Source organism: Oncorhynchus tshawytscha, linkage group LG27 (assembly GCF_018296145.1).
Source record: "Oncorhynchus tshawytscha isolate Ot180627B linkage group LG27, Otsh_v2.0, whole genome shotgun sequence".
Classification (NCBI taxonomy): Eukaryota; Metazoa; Chordata; class Actinopteri; order Salmoniformes; family Salmonidae; genus Oncorhynchus; species Oncorhynchus tshawytscha.
Window position 1 is genome coordinate 18,857,040 of NC_056455.1, and position 16,497 is coordinate 18,873,536.

The following is a 16,497-nucleotide window of genomic DNA, read 5'->3' on the forward strand; positions in this document are numbered from 1 at the left end:
ACAAACCTGAAAGCCTCGCCTGCACTCCATCAGTCTTTGCTAATACATTTCGTCATTCGAAGTCAGCACTTTCCTCACAATCCATCCAGATCCATGAAAATAAAGGGAACAGTCAACTCAGTCAAAATACAAACGTCACCGACTAAAAATATATTATATTTTTTTCTGTTGGATGTGCCTACTACATTCAGGTATAGGATTTTTAAAACTATTCGTATGTGCCTTCTCTTGTCTATGACTGCTTGTGGCGAATCTACGGATCAATATATCAGATGTGGCCTTAGAGATACCCATTCCACATAGTATAACTTGCAGGACATTGACACAGAAAAATGTATTATTTAATTATTCTCATACCTCCAGTTTTGAACTTCTTTACTTAGTTATATGCATACGGAGTACCAAATAAGTTTCAAAAGAACTGCTGCACAAGGAAACGATCAAGTGACAACATTGCCATCATGTGGCCAAGCAGAGCACCGCAGGGAAACGAGACATGATCACACAAGTCACACAAGTAAAAAGGGTTATGTTCATAGCAGCGGGAAGTAGGGTTGCTGCTGCAACCCTTAAACAAAAACATTACTCCTGTGTGAGCGGACAAAAATAAAATATTCATCAGCAAAGCACAACTAGCTAGTGTGTGATGTTGCCATTGTTTTGACAACAGCACCGGACTGGGGGCAAGTTTGCAGTAAACCAGAGGTATACAACGGACGTTTGAAGCTACATTGATGTGATCCTTTTCATCAAAGGTTTGCGAAAACATGTTTGTTTATTAATCAAATACGAGTATGTAGATAGCATCATGTATACCTGTGCCAGCTATGATGATTTAAAAAAAAAAAGGTAACATTACTGACAAACACTTAAGTAACATCTTCTACTTTACTCTTCCAGTTATCGCATGGATCCAGACAGTCAGCTGAATACACAATGAGCTTTCATTTAGCAATGGAAGTGCTATAAGCTCATCCAAGACCAAGCCATCCTGTATACAGGATACATGATACAGTGCATTCAGAAAATATTCAGGACGCTTTACTTTTACCACATTTTGTTTCTCACAATACACACAATACTCCATAATGACAAATCTAAAGCAGGTTTAGACATTTTCGCAAATGTATTACAAATAAAAAATAACATTTACATAAGTAATCAGACCCTTTACTCAGCACTTTGTTTAAGCACATTTGGCAGTGATTACAGCATCGAGTCTTCTTGGGTATGACACTACAAGTTTGGCACAGATATTAGGGTTCAAGTCTTGGCTCTGGATGGCCCACTCAAGGACATTCAGACTTGTCCCGAAGCCACTCCTGCCTAGTCTTGGCTGTGTGCTTAGGGTTGTTGTCCTGTTGGAAGGTGAACCTTCGCCCCAGTCTGAAGTCCTGAGCGCTCTGGAGCAGGTGTCATCAAGGATCTCTGTATTATGCTCCTTTCATCTTTCCCTCGATCCTGACTAGTCTCCCAGTCCCTGCCGCTGAAAAACATACCCACAACAGGATGCTGCCACCACCATGCTTCACCGTAGGGATGGTGCCAGGATTCCTCCAGACGTAACACTTGGCATTCAGGGCAAAGAGTTCAATCTTGGTTTCATTAGACCAGAGAGTCTTGTTTCATGGTCTGACAGTCTTTAGGTGTCTTTTGGCAAACTCCAAGTGGGCTGTCATGTGCCTTTTACTGAGCAGTGGTTTCCGTCTCGCCACTCTACCATAAAGGCCTGATTGGTAGAGTGCTGCAGAGATGGTTGTCCTTCTGGGTTATTCCCCAGTCTCCACATTGGAGCTTTGTCAGAGGGACCATCGGGGTCTTGGTCACCTCCCTGACCAAGGTCCTTCTCATGTGCATTTACCACAGGTGGACTCCAATCAAGTTGTAGAAACATCTCAAGGATGATCAATGGAAACAGGATGCACCTGAGCTCGATTTCGAGTCTCATAGCAAAGGGTCTGAATACTTTTATTGTTAGTACATTTGTCAACATTTCTATAAACCTGTTTTCCCTTTGTCATTCAGTGTAGATTGATGAGGATTTATTTATTTAATGCATTTTAGAATAAGGCTGTAACGTTACAAAATGTGGAAAAAGTCAAGGGGTCTGAATACTTTCCGAAAGGACTGTGTGATGTGGTGCATTTCAGTTTGATGGTTGGTATTGTTTTTACATGACTTTTATGTTGGAGTAGGGTTGTTGAACACATCCTGTATTGCCACATGGGCCTTTGACTTCAGTCATTATTCCAGATTTGCGGGACCCTCGACCTCATAGGATTTGCCATCTCTAATTTCTGTCTCTTGTTCACAAAGCTGGATGAGTTTGACGTGGGCCCCATTCCCCTCAAGGATGTGACCTTCGCTCACCTCAATGACATCAAGAAACCCTTCCTGGCCAAGATGGAGTACAGTACATTATCAGTTGGCATCAGATGCTGCCATTCAGCTCTCTGCATTGGTAACACATACTGTCCAATGCTGACCATCCTTGTGTCTGGGTGTGATAACTAGCTTTTCTGCTAAAAAATAAACAAGAACGGTCAGGAAGACATGGAAAATAGTGTATGTATTACTGCAGATTTTTTTTTCAGTGACCTTGAAGCATCCTTAATTAAATTGTCCTCAACATGACTTCCTAGGTGGGTTTTTGTTAAACTACAGTACTAGGTCATAAAAATTACAATACTTACTCCCCAATAAAAATCAACATGCTGGCAGAAATGGTGGTTTCCAAAAAAGGCTACTGTACAGTATAGGAGACAAGGGAATTGACATTAAGCCCACCAGGACAGCTTAGTTTGAACCCAGTAGCCTAGACAATCTCTCTGCGGACTCAATCTTTGGGTCAAATTTAGCGCTAGACTTACCGTCCCATTGTTCCATTTATAATCACCTACCCTCAAGACACAACTCTTCTAAAAAAAATTAAAAAGACAGAAATGAGATTTTTCAATAACTTCCAGTGCATTTTATTGTTTGCTTAGAAATTCACCAGACAGACATAACTTGTAAGGACTGTCACTTACAGTGGGGAGAACAAGTATTTGATACACTGCTGATTTTGCAGGTTTTCCTACTTACAAAGCATGTAAAGGTCTGTCATTTTTATCATAGGTACACTTCAACTGTGAGAGACGGACTTTAAAACAAAAATCCAGAAAATTACATTGTATGATTTAAGTAATTAATTAGCATTTTATTGCATGACATAAGTATTTGATACATCAGAAAAGCAGAACTTAACATTTGGTACAGAAACCTTTGTTCACAATTACAAAGATCATACGTTTCCTGTAGTTCTTGACCAGGTTTGCACACACTGCAGCAGGGATTTTGGTCCACTCCTCCATACAGTCCTTCTCCGGATCCTTCAGGTTTTGGGGCTGTCGCTTGGCAATACGGACTTTCAGCTCCCTCCAAAGATTTTCTATTGGGTTCAGGTCTGGAGACTGGCTAGGCCACTCCAGGACCTTGAGATGCTTCTTACGGAGCCACTCCTTAGTTGCCCTGGCTGTGTGTTTCAGGTCGTTGTCATACTGGAAGACCCAGCCACGACCCATCTTCAATGCTCTTACTGAGGGAAGGAGGTTGTTGACCAAGATCTCGCTATACATGGCCCCATCCATCCTCCCCTCAATACGGTGCAGTCGTCCTGTCATCTTTGCAGAAAAGCATCCCCAAATAATGATGTTTCCACCTCCATGCTCCACGGTTGAGATGGTGTTCTTGGGGTTGTACTCATCCATCTTCTTCCTCCAAACACGGTGAGTGGAGTTTAGACCAAAAAGCTCTATTTTTGTCTCATCAGACCATATGACCTCCTCCCATTCCTGCTCTGGATCATCCAGATGGTCATTGGCAAACTTCAGATGGGCCTGGACATGCGCTGGCTTGAGCAGGGGGACCTTGCGTGCGCCATGACGGCGTAGTGTGTTACTAATGGTTTTCTTTGAGACTGTGGTCCCAGCTCTCTTCAGATCATTGACCAGGTCCTGCCGTGTAGTTCTGGGCTGATCCCTCACCTTCCTCATGATCATTGATGCCCCACGAGGTGAGATCTTGCATGGAGCCCCAAACCGAGGGTGATTGACCGTCATCTTGAACTTCTTCCATTTTCTAATAATTGCTCCAACAGTTGTTGCCTTCTCACCAAGCTGCTTGCCTATTGTCCTGTAGCCCATCCCAGCCTTGTGCAGGTCTACAATTCTATCCCTGATGTCCTTACACAGCTCTCTGGTCTTGGCCATTGTGGAGAGGTTGGAGTCTGTTTGATTGAGTGTGTGGACAGGTGTCTTTTATACAGGTAACGAGTTCAAACAGGTGCAGTTAATACAGGTAATGAGTGGAGAACAGTGAGAGCCGGAATTCTGTGAGAGCCGGAATTCTTACTGGTTGGTAGGTGATCAAATACTTATGTCATGCAATAAAATGCAAATTAATTACTTAAAAATAATACAATGTGATTTTCTAGATTTTTGTTTTAGATTCCGTCTCTCACAGTTGAAGTGTACCTATGATAAAAATTACAGACCTCTACATGCTTTGTAAGTAGGAGAACCTGCAAAATCGGCAGTGTATCAAATATTTGTTCTCCCCACTGTAGATATAAATTCAAATTGGATACTTTGCATCTCGTCTTGTAGCATCCACAGTGTTAATAATTAACTTAATAACTCAAACAGGCCTCACACGCCTTCATTCCTTTTAAAATATGAGCATTTTATTTCCCACCAAGAGGTGCAACCCCCAATCCCTGTCGATTTGATTAATAGGCTCATTGAGCCGACTTGCTTTGAAAAGAGCAATGAAAACCTAGGCAGAAGAAAGTAAAAAAAAAAAAAACTTGCACGGGTCGTCATGGCGACAGACTTGATATGCAAAACTCCTCTGTCCCTCTCGCTTGTCACTAGCAGCTCACTCACAGCCAAGGAAAACACCACTCTGATTGGACAAAGTGTTTCCATGAGAACAGAAACAGCTAAGCTTGACACACCCATGGAGAAGGGAATGTCTGTGTGAGCCTGTGAGCCAGAACTGGGCGCTGAAGTGAGAGAGATGGATGGAAGCAGTGGAAACCGTCTGAGCTGTGTGATTGAATCCCTGTAGCTGTCTGTCCTCACATGGCTTTGACTTTGATCTGCTTCATCTTCATCTGCTTCTTCTCAATCTTCTTCTGATCACGACGTTGAGCAGCCTCCTGGAAAAGGGGGAAACACCATAGACAGTTAGAGCAAGAGGTACAAAGAAGGTCAAGATGAACAGTGTGCTGTGTTCCAATGTGTAATGTTACAGTGTGTTATTCTGCTGGTGGGCTGTGGTGGAGCTGACCTCCAGGCGGCGCTGTCTCTCAGGATCCTCCTCGCTCATGATCCTCTCCTTCTCAGCCCTCTTCTTCTCCTCCCGTCGGGTCTGAGCAGCCTCCTGGCGCTGATTGTGGGTCTGCTTCAGGAAGTTCTCCTCCACACGGGCACGGTTCTTATCCGCCTTCTGTTTTCCCTGGAGGACAGACACAGGGAGAAAGAGGGGGAGCAAGGAGATGCAGTGATGGATGAAAGGAAGACTGTAGATAAAAAAATTATAATAATTAAAGTCTGCCAATAGGCCAGATTGAGGGCGTACTAGGAGACTAGTGTAATTATCCTGCCATTCTCACCTCTCTGTTGAGGCGGAGCTTCTTGACCTTGTCGATGCTGTAGATGACCATGTTCATCAGGGGTAGCAGAGTGTCCATGTCTTTGGGAGATGTGTTCCCCATGCCAGGCACTACATGCACAAACACAGGAAAACATTTGTTAACATTTCATTCAGTCACTACGTATCAAATATGGTGAATCGGCTGCATGCCAAGTGTTGGAAAGCATTTCAAGTGAAGACAATTGGCTCACCATTAAATGTAAACAGCAGTGTCTTCTTGGTCTCAGGCAGTTTTAAGGGCTGTCCATCCCTGAAACACAACAGGGTTGAGAAGGAAGCTTCAGGTAACAGAAACAGCTGTACATCATTTCATAAGAGGCTTTAATACAAGACCAGAGGTAGGGGTGGAGTAAGGACATTGGTGTGATATAGTTAATATGTTGTGGAAAAACTGACTTGCTTGCAGGCACACTTACTCTTGCACAACTTTTGTACCAGAAAATTGGTCAGAGAAATGGATGGACTCGATCTTGTCAGCATGGTTGGTGATATAATGAACCATCTGAAAGACAAAGACAGTGGAAGGGTGAATGAAAGAAAAACAAGGGGTCTGTCAAATTGTAGCACACTGTACTCTTCAAGTCAAATTCTCCCACTACAAACAATAAGAGACCACTCAGCAAAAGCCTAGTGACAAAGTCCCCACTGTAGTGAGTAGGCCACAACAGAGGTCCCCTCCCTTGCTCACCTTGCTGTCCATCACACCATCCGTGACCTCACCCATCTCTGTCAGGATGGCCAGGAGCTCAGGAAGGCCGTACTTTGCCCCTGACCTGGGCTTGTCACTGCAGAACTCACTCTGGGGACAGACAGACACACAAACAAAGACGGGTCAATACATACACCCACGCAGCCTGAGGCTTATAGATGGTTAATAGTGTCTGGAAGGCTGAATGAATGTAGAGTGATGTGGGCCCGCCCCTCACCAAGTCCTGCATCTCCTTTTGCATCCGGGCCATGGCCTTTTTGGTGCCCACAGCAAACACAAACGTATCCATGTCCTCATCATTCAGAGTAACTTTGATTTGCTACAAAGAAAAAGAGACAGAAATATACAGCAAGTCAGACAACAGAAAAGGTCTACCTTTAGGAAAGTATTCGTAAGCGCTGAGGTGAGTGACAATGTGACTGGTGATGTACATGTATGCAGGCATCATATGTACCCACCACTTGATCACAGACTGGCCTCATCATCCTGGCCAGTACATTCAGCAGGTCCTGCCTCTTCACAAACTGGAACAGACCAGAGAAAACATTGAAACAGCAGCTAGTTCTCACACAAACACTTTCTCTCTCTTACTCACACACTGTAAATACCTTAAGCTGGATGAGCATGCCCTCACAACACACTCGACCTGAGCACCACAGGTTGTAGATGTGCTCATTCTCCTGGTTCAGCTTCCCGGTGCTCACTGCATCCTTACTGGTGCCATCATCACCCACCAAGGCAAAGTTGCTCTCCAGGAGCTCTCGGTGGGAGTTGAACCAGGCTGTGGCCAGACGGCTGTTCTTGTTCTTGCCGATGATGTAGTTCATGATATAGGCCAGCAGGCCCGTCACCATTAGAATTTCCATGTAGTAGCTCTCCCAGCTGTTCTGAAGGTGGGCCGGCACCTGGAAGGGGAAGACGGACAGACTCATCACCTTGACAACCACAACATTAAGGATGTTTGATCTTGGCACTCACATTTAAGAGGGATTTTCTTCTTGGTTGTCAGAGTACAGTTTAAGAAATAGGTCTGTAATCAATGGCTTCCTAATGGTCACTAGTCTGGTGTTAACAGTGAACTTACTGTGTGGATGATCAGAGGGTCTTTAAGGGACTGGCTGGGCTTCTCCATGCCATCAAACTCGTCTGGATCGTACTTGCTGTACATGTCTTGATCCTACAGCAATACAAAAATAAATATTGATTAGTTCTGGCACAAACCAAAAACACAGTGCATGGGATAGTGTGCCAACTAAGTTGTCCCTGGTCATATGCAAGCTACCAGGCCACAGCAGCCCCTAACCTGTGTATCGGAATCCTCAAAGCCGTCCTCCTGTCCGTCTTCCTCCAGCTCCACTGTGGCCTCGTCCTCATCGTCCTCAGCAGGCTGAGCAGGGGGGGCCCCACGGGGTGGAGGGGCCGTCTCCGGCTCGGCCGCAGTGTCCTCGCTCACATCCTCAAACTCAGCAAAGTCATTGTCATCTGCGAAGTCTGCCAGGTCTTCCCCGTCGTCAAAGTCATCGTTGTAGCGTCCCCTGGAGACGGGCAGTGCCAGGAGAAGTAGCAGTGCGGGCAGCAAGAGGTACACACTCCTCATGGTTGAAGCTGTGCCAGCACAGGACAGAAAATGAGAGGACAGGTGGGAGGAGAAGAGCAGGAGGAAGATAAGGAGGGAAAGGTCAAACCAGGTGGGTTTGGAGGTGACAGAAGGTCAAACCAGCACTAGACAGAATGCCTCAGTCAGTCTCACACAGGCTGGCTGTCACAAAGATGTTTCCAATAAATACCTGCATTACTGTGAGTTGATTTATTTACATGCCCAGGATAGTAACTTGTTTTTTTTACAACACATATCTATAATTTCATGCCTCTTACATCCACTCCCACTGAAAAGGTCAACATCCAAGAGAATGGTAGCTAGGTCTGGACACTTTCAAATTACCTAAATTACAAAAGGTGTCAGTCTGAACGCCATAGAATCTATTCATCAATCGGACTGGACATGGACTGTGGTTATTGGTAATGGCCCCAAGTCATCAATATTCTAAAAAAGATATGGCTCGCGTTGCTTTCTTGATTTACACATCATCATTCTGGACACTGTAGTCCAATTATGCTAGATAACCACCAGTTTAACAAACTACAACTACAAATCTTGCTTCGCATTCAGGTGAGCTAACTAAAGTTAGCTGTCTGCTGTTAGACAAATCCACTCTCTGACTGTTAGCTAGCTAGCTTGACTTGGAGTGGCTAGCTGAAATCATAGAACATTTCAGATGGCTAAGATTACAAAGAGCTAGCAAATATGCAACACAGTTCACAAAATCTGGTTAACTAACGTTAGTCTAGCAAGCTAGATAACTGAATGATTAGCCAACGTGTCCCACCCCCATCTCTTCCCATTCTAACCGAGCAAGCTAGCTAACGTTACCAACCAAGTTATTGCCACGCTATAGCTAATAAGTGGTTGACATTATAACAAAAGCCGGTTTTATCAAGTTGAATCAAACTAAAGCAAAACAACACATGTAACGTTTGCTGTATGAATACCTATGGAGTGTTAAAATACGTTCCTATAGAAAACGCTGAGGTCGTCGTTCGCTTAACTGTTCAATACAGTCCTCTTGACAGTAGATTATACCACAGAGTTTCTAAAAACCCAGAGGAGCAACCTCGCGAGACTTCCTGGACCGCTTGCGAAACAGACCAGGCCGGGGTTTGAGAAGTCAAATTTTCTTCCTTGTTGATTTTCTCGAAATCTAAAGACACAGCCTAGATTCAAGCTAATATTGTAAGTAGTTAAATATGTTATTACTCCAACCTTGTGAAAGTGACAAACTGACACTTTTTCATGTTCGTTAAAAACAACGTTATAGCAAAGAAGTGTCTTGAGTTGACAGTGTGCACATGCGCAGTTCGGCCGAGACGTTACCCGTTGAAGTTTAGCTAGCCTACCAACGTCGCCATGACACCGCCTACAAGTGTGATTAGGGGTTTCTATTGGATAATCAGTTTTATGGTGCTTTCAAGACAACTGGGAACTCGGGGGGAAAACGAGGTGAAATAATAACACCAGTGATCTTCAGGTCGGAGCGCTAGAAAGATGCCAGAGTTCCAGATTTGGAATTCCGAGTTGCATGACTGTTCAAAAGTAGTTTCCCAGTTGTATAGAGTTTATCAAATTGACGAATATATATATATTTACCTCAGCCTACTTTTTCCCTAACCTGCTGAGTAAGTTATCCTAACCTGTTACGGAAAGTTATTTGTGACATAAACTATATCCCTTCTAGACACAATCCCCAAACAGAGTCCACCACCCCTGTTACGCTGTTAAAATAGTTTAAAAAAAACATCTTTGCATATTTTCAGAATGGTGTGATTGGTATGATGATTTCCACACGTTAATGGGTTGATTGTGGTCTATGAGCTAGCTAGCGTCACACCGCCGACATTTTCTTCGATGGGAGGAGAGTGATCCCCAACCCCTCTTTGTGGTTACAGCAGCAGTGTTGTTGAAGTCGGAGTCGGGTCAAAGCTAGCAGGGGACTCAATTCGAAAAGCAGGCTCACTTACCCGGATCATCAACATCGAGCGAATGGCAAATTCAGACTATTGTCCGTAAGCCAATGTATGTCTCGAAGCTACATTTAAGCTTTAAGGTTGCCTTCGTTGTCCGACAGTAATAGCTATCACGCGGTACAACGCGCAACTAGCTAGCTAATGGCGTTAACTGGGCTAGTGTAGTATCCATAACTAACGACTGTTTGCTAGCTAGCTGTCGTTTGACAGCCTTTGTCCTTTGAACTGTTCAAATCTTCAATTCGGAAAGTCTAACGAGCCGTGGGGTATATTTTGTTCCAAGGAAACAGTTGTTTTGCTTTATATAGGTAAGGATTTGATATAAGAGCTCGTTTATTGAGCTATGTCGCTCCACGGTAAGCGAAAAGAGATCTACAAATACGAAGCGCCATGGACGGTGTATGCAATGAACTGGAGCGTTCGTCCCGACAAACGCTTTCGCCTGGCCCTTGGAAGTTTCGTTGAAGAATATAACAATAAGGTGAGTGAGAAGATGAACTGCATATTTTTGTTAACCAGTCCCAGTGTAGAATCAGAACTAATTAGTTGGGACCACCGTGAATCACAATGCTGTGATGTGGGCCACCCAGAACAGATCTTCGCTTCTATGTTATAAGAGTTCACCCACAAAGAATGAACATGACCAAAAAGTGAATAGAAACAGTATGAAGTGTGTTTAAGTTCTAAGTAATTTGTTCCTTGTTATATAGTAGTCCTGGCCAAAAGTTGAGAATGACATATTAATTTCCACAAAGTTTGCTGCTTAAGTATCTTTAGATATTTTTGTCAGATGTTACTATGGAACACTGTAGTATAATTACAAGCATTTCATAAGTGTCAAAGCCTTTTATTGACAATTACATGAAGTTGATGCAGAGAGTCTATTTGCAGTGTTGACCCTTCTTTTTCAAGACCTCTGCAATCCGCCCTGGCATGATGTCAATTAACTTCTGGGCCACATCCTGACTGATGGCAGCACATTCTTGCATAATCAATGCTTGGAGTTTGTCAGAATTTGTGGGGTTTTGTTTGTCCACCCGCCCCAGGAGGATTGACCACAAGTTCTCAATGGGATTAAGGTCTGGGGAGTTTCCTGGCTATGGACCCAAAATATCTATGTTTTGTTCCCCGAGCCACTTAGTTATCACTTGCCTTATGGCAAGGTGCTCCATCATGCTGAAAAGGCATTGTTTGTCACCAAACTGTTACTGGATGGTTGGGAGAAGTTGCTCTCAATGTGGATGTGTTGGTACCATTCTTTATTTATGGCTGTGTTCTTAGGAACAATTGTGAGTGAGCCCACTTCCTTGGCTGAGAAGCAACCCCACACATTAATGGTCTCAGGATGCTTTACTGTTGGCATGACACAGGACGGATGGTGGCGCTCACCTTGTCTTCTCCGGACAAGCTTTTTTCCGGGTGCCCCAAACAATCGGAAAGGGGATTCATCAGAGAAAATGACTTTACCCCAGTCCCCAGCAGTCCAATCCCTGTAGAATTTTGCAGAATATCAGTCTGATGTTTTTCCTGGAGAGAAGTGGCTTCTTTGCTGCCCTTCTTGACACTAGGACATCCTCCAAAAGTCTTCGCCTCACTGTGCGTGCAGATGCACTCACACCTGCCTGCTGCCATTCCTGAGCAAGCTCTGTACTGGTGGTGCCCCGATCCCACATCTGAATCAACTTTAGGAGAAGGTCCTGGCGCTTGCTGAACTTTCTTGGGCGCCCTGAAGCCTTCTTCACAACAATTGAACCGCTCTCCTTGAAGTTATTGATGATCCGATAAATGGTTGATTTAGATGCACTCTTACTAGCAGCAATATCCTTGCCTGTGAAGCCCTTTTTGTGCAAAGCAATGATGACGGCACGTGTTTCCTTGCAGGTAACCATGGTTGACAGAGGAAGAACAATGATTCCAAGCACCACCCTCCTTTTGAAGCTTCCAGTCTGTTATTCAAACTCAATCAGCATGACAGAGGGATCTCCAGCCGTGTCCTCGTCAACACTCACACCTGTGTTAACAAGAGAATCACTGACATGTCAGTTGGTCCTTTTGTGACAGGGCTGAAATGCAGTGGAGATGTTTTTGGGGGATTCAGTTCATTTGCATGGCAAAGAGGGACTTAGCAATTAATTGCAATTCATTTGATCACTCTTCATAACGTTCTGGAGTATATGCAAATTGCCATCATACAAACTGAGGCAGCAGACTTTGAAAATTAATATTTGTCTTTCTGAAAACTTTTGGCCACGACTATATCAAGAGCGGTTTCAGATTTAATTCTTGTTTCTCTTCAGGTGCAGATTGTGGGTCTGGAGGAGGAGAGTTCAGAGTTCATCTGCAGGAACACCTTTGACCACCCCTACCCCACCACCAAGATCATGTGGATCCCGGACAGCAAGGGTGTTTACCCAGACCTGCTTGCCACTAGCGGGGACTACCTGCGCATCTGGAGGGTATGCATGCACCCACAGCCTCCTTGATACTAAATCATTCGTAAACATAATAGATGTCATATGTTGGGCGCTCCCTGGCCTGCACCCTCTTCTAACTATTGTGTCCCTTTTGCAGCATCTGGAGTTGCACTCTAGCTCAGTTACTTGCCCAGGAGGGACTCTTTTCTACGTTGTTGTATAGCATCTCATGGCTTGTTAAATCGTACCCCTTAGGTCAGTGAAACAGAGACGCGTTTGGAATGCTTACTGAATAACAACAAGAACTCTGACTTCTGTGCCCCACTCACCTCGTTTGACTGGAATGAAGTGGATCCTAATCTACTGGGTAAGAGATGGGCCATATGCATATAGTAGAGCTGGGACTATAAACCGAAAATGATTGACACCGACCAAATGTCATGGACATTTTGCTGATCTCGTTCATTACAGTAAATGTGAAGTTTCAAATAAGATAAGTTTGCTAATATGGGTATTTGTTAATACAACAATTGACAGCTACAACATTCAAAGTAGTAAATTTAAGAGTAATATAAAAAATAACTGTGGTGCACATTAATGTTATACACTTGTCATTCAAGTTATCGTGATAATTTAGTCCATTTATTGTGACATGGATGTTTGTCCATATTGCCCAGCTCTAGCATATAGACTATTGGTTTGCTGTCAGTGTCTACAGCATGTGTGTCAGAGTAAGTAGCATATAACAGTTTAAATACAATCTCAAATAGCTGCCTGTCACTTATAAAATCTGGGCATCGTCACATATTTCATCAAATAAATGCTGGGTCTAAATGAATTGTTTACAACTGTTACCATGGACACAGCTCTGATATTCCCACAGTCCTGCATTACATTTTCTATTCTGTCAATGTTGCGAGCCATGGCGCCACCAAAAATAAAACACAGCATCAAATGAATGGTGCTAAAGCGTGAAATGGGGTGTGTGTGATAGGCAGTCTTTGCAGGTCTGATCTGCGATGGATTTGTTATTATAATGTTTATACAGGTCAAACTGGTAGTCTTTTCAACATTCTATTGAGCTGTGTGCATAATGGAAATGGATGCCTGGGTATAAAAGAAGCCTGTCTCAAATGAGCGCTGGTTGTGTAGAGTGATTAATGCAAATAAACGTTGAAGTTTTACAGTATGCCTTGTTTGGTGAGTGTCTGTTTTTAATCTGGGTTCTGATCTGTCCATTACAGGCACCTCCAGCATTGACACCACCTGTACTATCTGGGGGTTGGAGACTGGCCAAGTGCTGGGCAGAGTCAACCTCGTATCCGGCCACGTCAAGACCCAGCTCATTGCTCATGACAAAGAGGTGTGAGGGCTGAGGGGGAATATAAGCCTTGCCTTGAAGTTTAGTTTGCTTGTATGAATGAGTAAGTAAAGTCTAGTTGTGAGCAGGGGCTAGAACCTGTTCAGGGAGCAGAACCGAAAACCGCAAAATAGTGACATTTTTTGAATCCTTCATTCCAAATCTTGAGAACCGATTAATGAGGTTATTTTTTTGTTCAAAAAATATTTCTAATGTCTAATATTTAATTATGTAATTCAGTGAAGTTACGACTCTAAAGGTATTCTAGTAATAGCCTAAACACATCCCAATTCACATGATGTTTAGCGCTTCAAACCAAGCTCTCTCTCTGTCTCTCTCTCGCACTTAAATGGCCAATTAAACATGTAAACAAATAGCTTGCACATACACGGCAAGCTGCTCCACCTGAACTAATGAATGAGCTAAATGTGAATACGGTTTATTTTACCAAAAGGAGTAATATGAACCGTTACTTTTTTGGTGTTCCAACCAGTTCAGAATTTTATTATGCTGGTCGGACCACTGGAACAAAACAAATAGGGGTTCTGTTCAGAACAGAACGATTGGGAAATAATTTTGGTTCCAACCCCTGGTCCTGAGGTCATAAAGTCTGAATGTGTGTCCGTGGGTATACCAGTGTAATAACTCTGTATGTTGGTGGTGTTCTCTGTGTCTGTAGGTGTATGACATCGCGTTCAGCCGTGCAGGCGGTGGTCGGGACATGTTTGCGTCGGTCGGAGCGGACGGCTCAGTACGCATGTTTGACCTGCGGCACCTAGAACACAGCACCATCATCTATGAAGATCCCCAGCACCACCCCCTACTGCGCCTCTGCTGGAACAAACAGGACCCTAACTACCTGGCCACCATGGCTATGGACGGCATGGAGGTCAGTCTATTTTACTCTCTCATTCCTCTTTCAGTTTGGTATTGTCCATTCTTTCTTTGTTGCTCCCTCTCCTTATCCCCATCTAATGTGTTATCTCTCTCCTGTGCTGTGTGTCTCAGGTTGTGATTCTGGACGTGCGTGTTCCCTGCACGCCGGTGGCCCGCCTCAACAACCACCGGGCCTGTGTCAACGGCATCGCCTGGGCTCCCCACTCCTCCTGTCACATCTGCACTGCAGGTAAGGCACAAACAGCTTCTTCACCAGTTCACCTTTCCTCAGACCCCATTCTAAGTCTTCTCACCTTCTCCCTTTAGCGTAATAATAATGTTTTTCCTCAGCCGACGACCACCAGGCGCTGATATGGGACATCCAGCAGATGCCCAGGGCCATCGAGGACCCTATTCTGGCCTACACAGCCGAGGGGGAGATCAACAACGTCCAGTGGGCCTCCACCCAGCCTGACTGGATCGCCATCGGCTACAACAACTGCCTAGAGATCCTGCGGGTCTAAAGCCAACCTTGACCTCAGGTGTGGATGTGAAGGGGTGGAGGATGAGGACAATGTGTGGATTCAGAACTTGGACATGTTTTTTTGAGTGGAAGTAAATCTTGCAGGACTGCCTCAAACCACTACTCTCTCCTGGCTGATTGATGTACGTATGGGAGGCGGTGAGAACTTTGTCCCACTCCACAATGTCCTGGTTTACTCTGTTTTTGATAGAACTAATCCCTGTGTCAAAAGGAGTATGTTGTCTTCTTTATTTATTGTTTTGGTAATCATCAGTGTCTGTACAGCGCCAAAATGCATCAGTGGGTTCAACAATTCGAGATGGTCAATTCATTATGGAGTGAAACAGTGTAGTTCCAACTGAAGACTGCCTCTTGAGTGTGTTTAACTTGTTGTTTTAGCTTGCTATATGACATAACGACATATTTAGGGTCAGGAAATTGGATTTAAAATGACACTCGCTGTCAGAAAATGTCATTTAGGATCATCTGGGTGTCTTTCTGAACTGGTTTGAATCCAGTTGTAGACTTCTGAATTTGAAACCATAAGGCTAATTTAAAGGCCTCCTAATTATTTAAAGTGTTTTTAAATGGTTTGCTGGTACCAGATCACTTCCATGATTATACTGTGATAATCTGACATGTAGTGAAGTAACTGAAGTGTTATGGTTCAATACCACAGGAAGTTGGTGGTACTTTAATTGGGGAGAACAGGCTCGTTCTAACGACTGGAGTGGAATGGTATGGAATACATATAACACATGGTTTCCAGGTGTTTGATGCCATTCCATTTGCTTCGTTCCAGCCATTATTGTGAGCTGTTCTCCCCTCAGCAGCCTCCTGTGTTCAACACACAGTTGCATGTCTCACAGTTTGGATACTTTGCCATCAGCCCCTTTGGACTAGACCAGAACCTACCAAAAACAAGCTTCATAATGTTTTCTTCATTTTGAGTAGAGTTGCTTGGAACAACTGCAGTTCCTATTCAAGACTGTGTGAAACAAATATGTTTACTTAGCCTAGTACTGAAGGAGAGTGAAACCTTTTTTTCTCGTGTTTCACTATCCCTATCTTTTTATTGTTCTCTGTACTCGAAGGTCAACCCCCTTTTAGCATGTTTGTACAAGGGGAAATGTACATTCTTAAATATATGAACCAAGATATTGATAAGGCAAATCTACATGTAGTAGCTTTTTTCATAAAAGTTTGTATTACCAAATTTGCTCTAACTAATAAATATTCCTTCATGTGTTTTTGTAGTTGTCAGTGTTATTTGCATCACTGAATACACACTGATAGGTCAGGATGTCATGGTTTATTTAGGTGGGCATAACATCAC

At 43.7% G+C, this 16,497-nt stretch overlaps 2 protein-coding genes across 5 annotated transcripts; one reads left to right on the forward strand and one right to left on the reverse strand.

The window, feature by feature from the left end:
• Positions 1 to 4,701: 4,701 nt before the first annotated feature.
• LOC112258961 (PAT complex subunit CCDC47) lies at positions 4,702 to 9,251 on the reverse strand. Of its 4 annotated transcripts, none has more exons than XM_024433640.2 (12): positions 9,228 to 9,251; positions 7,710 to 8,011; positions 7,491 to 7,583; positions 7,015 to 7,311; positions 6,865 to 6,930; positions 6,624 to 6,725; positions 6,386 to 6,496; positions 6,114 to 6,199; positions 5,889 to 5,947; positions 5,657 to 5,766; positions 5,332 to 5,499; positions 4,702 to 5,200 (listed from the first exon to the last, which is right to left on the reverse strand). In XM_024433640.2, exons 2-12 carry the CDS (start codon positions 8,001 to 8,003, stop codon positions 5,120 to 5,122), a joined length of 1,467 nt encoding a protein of 488 aa, XP_024289408.1. In that variant the 5' UTR covers positions 8,004 to 8,011; positions 9,228 to 9,251; the 3' UTR covers positions 4,702 to 5,119. The 4 variants fall into 4 exon arrangements, with proteins under 4 accessions (XP_024289408.1, XP_024289405.1, XP_024289407.1 ...); XM_024433637.2 differs by lacking the exon at positions 9,228 to 9,251 and adding an exon at positions 8,957 to 9,089; XM_024433639.2 differs by lacking the exon at positions 9,228 to 9,251 and adding an exon at positions 9,014 to 9,038.
• Positions 9,252 to 9,484: 233 nt separating this feature from the next.
• On the forward strand, positions 9,485 to 16,409 carry LOC112258962 (DDB1- and CUL4-associated factor 7). Its single transcript, XM_024433641.2, has 7 exons — positions 9,485 to 10,469; positions 12,286 to 12,444; positions 12,658 to 12,769; positions 13,647 to 13,765; positions 14,442 to 14,651; positions 14,771 to 14,888; positions 14,990 to 16,409. The coding sequence occupies exons 1-7, from the start codon at positions 10,332 to 10,334 to the stop codon at positions 15,160 to 15,162; spliced, it is 1,029 nt and encodes a 342-aa protein (XP_024289409.1). The 5' UTR covers positions 9,485 to 10,331; the 3' UTR covers positions 15,163 to 16,409.
• The last annotated feature ends 88 nt before the right edge of the window (positions 16,410 to 16,497 follow it).

What these genes read in the sequence shown, in the direction of transcription:
- LOC112258961 (XM_024433640.2), bottom strand. Translation starts at nt 8,003, where the DNA reads ATGAGGAGTGTGTACCTCTTGCTGCCCGCACTGCTACTTCTCCTGGCA. An exon ending in GGCCAGTCTGTGATCAAGTG is followed by an intron (nt 6,726 to 6,864) that starts GTGGGTACATAT and finishes TTTTCTTTGTAG; the next exon opens with CAAATCAAAGTTACTCTGAA. An exon ending in AAAAGGAGATGCAGGACTTG is followed by an intron (nt 6,497 to 6,623) that starts GTGAGGGGCGGG and finishes GTCTGTCCCCAG; the next exon opens with AGTGAGTTCTGCAGTGACAA.
- LOC112258962 (XM_024433641.2), top strand. Translation starts at nt 10,332, where the DNA reads ATGTCGCTCCACGGTAAGCGAAAAGAGATCTACAAATACGAAGCGCCA. An exon ending in AGTGGATCCTAATCTACTGG is followed by an intron (nt 12,770 to 13,646) that starts GTAAGAGATGGG and finishes TGTCCATTACAG; the next exon opens with GCACCTCCAGCATTGACACC. An exon ending in TGGCTATGGACGGCATGGAG is followed by an intron (nt 14,652 to 14,770) that starts GTCAGTCTATTT and finishes TGTGTGTCTCAG; the next exon opens with GTTGTGATTCTGGACGTGCG.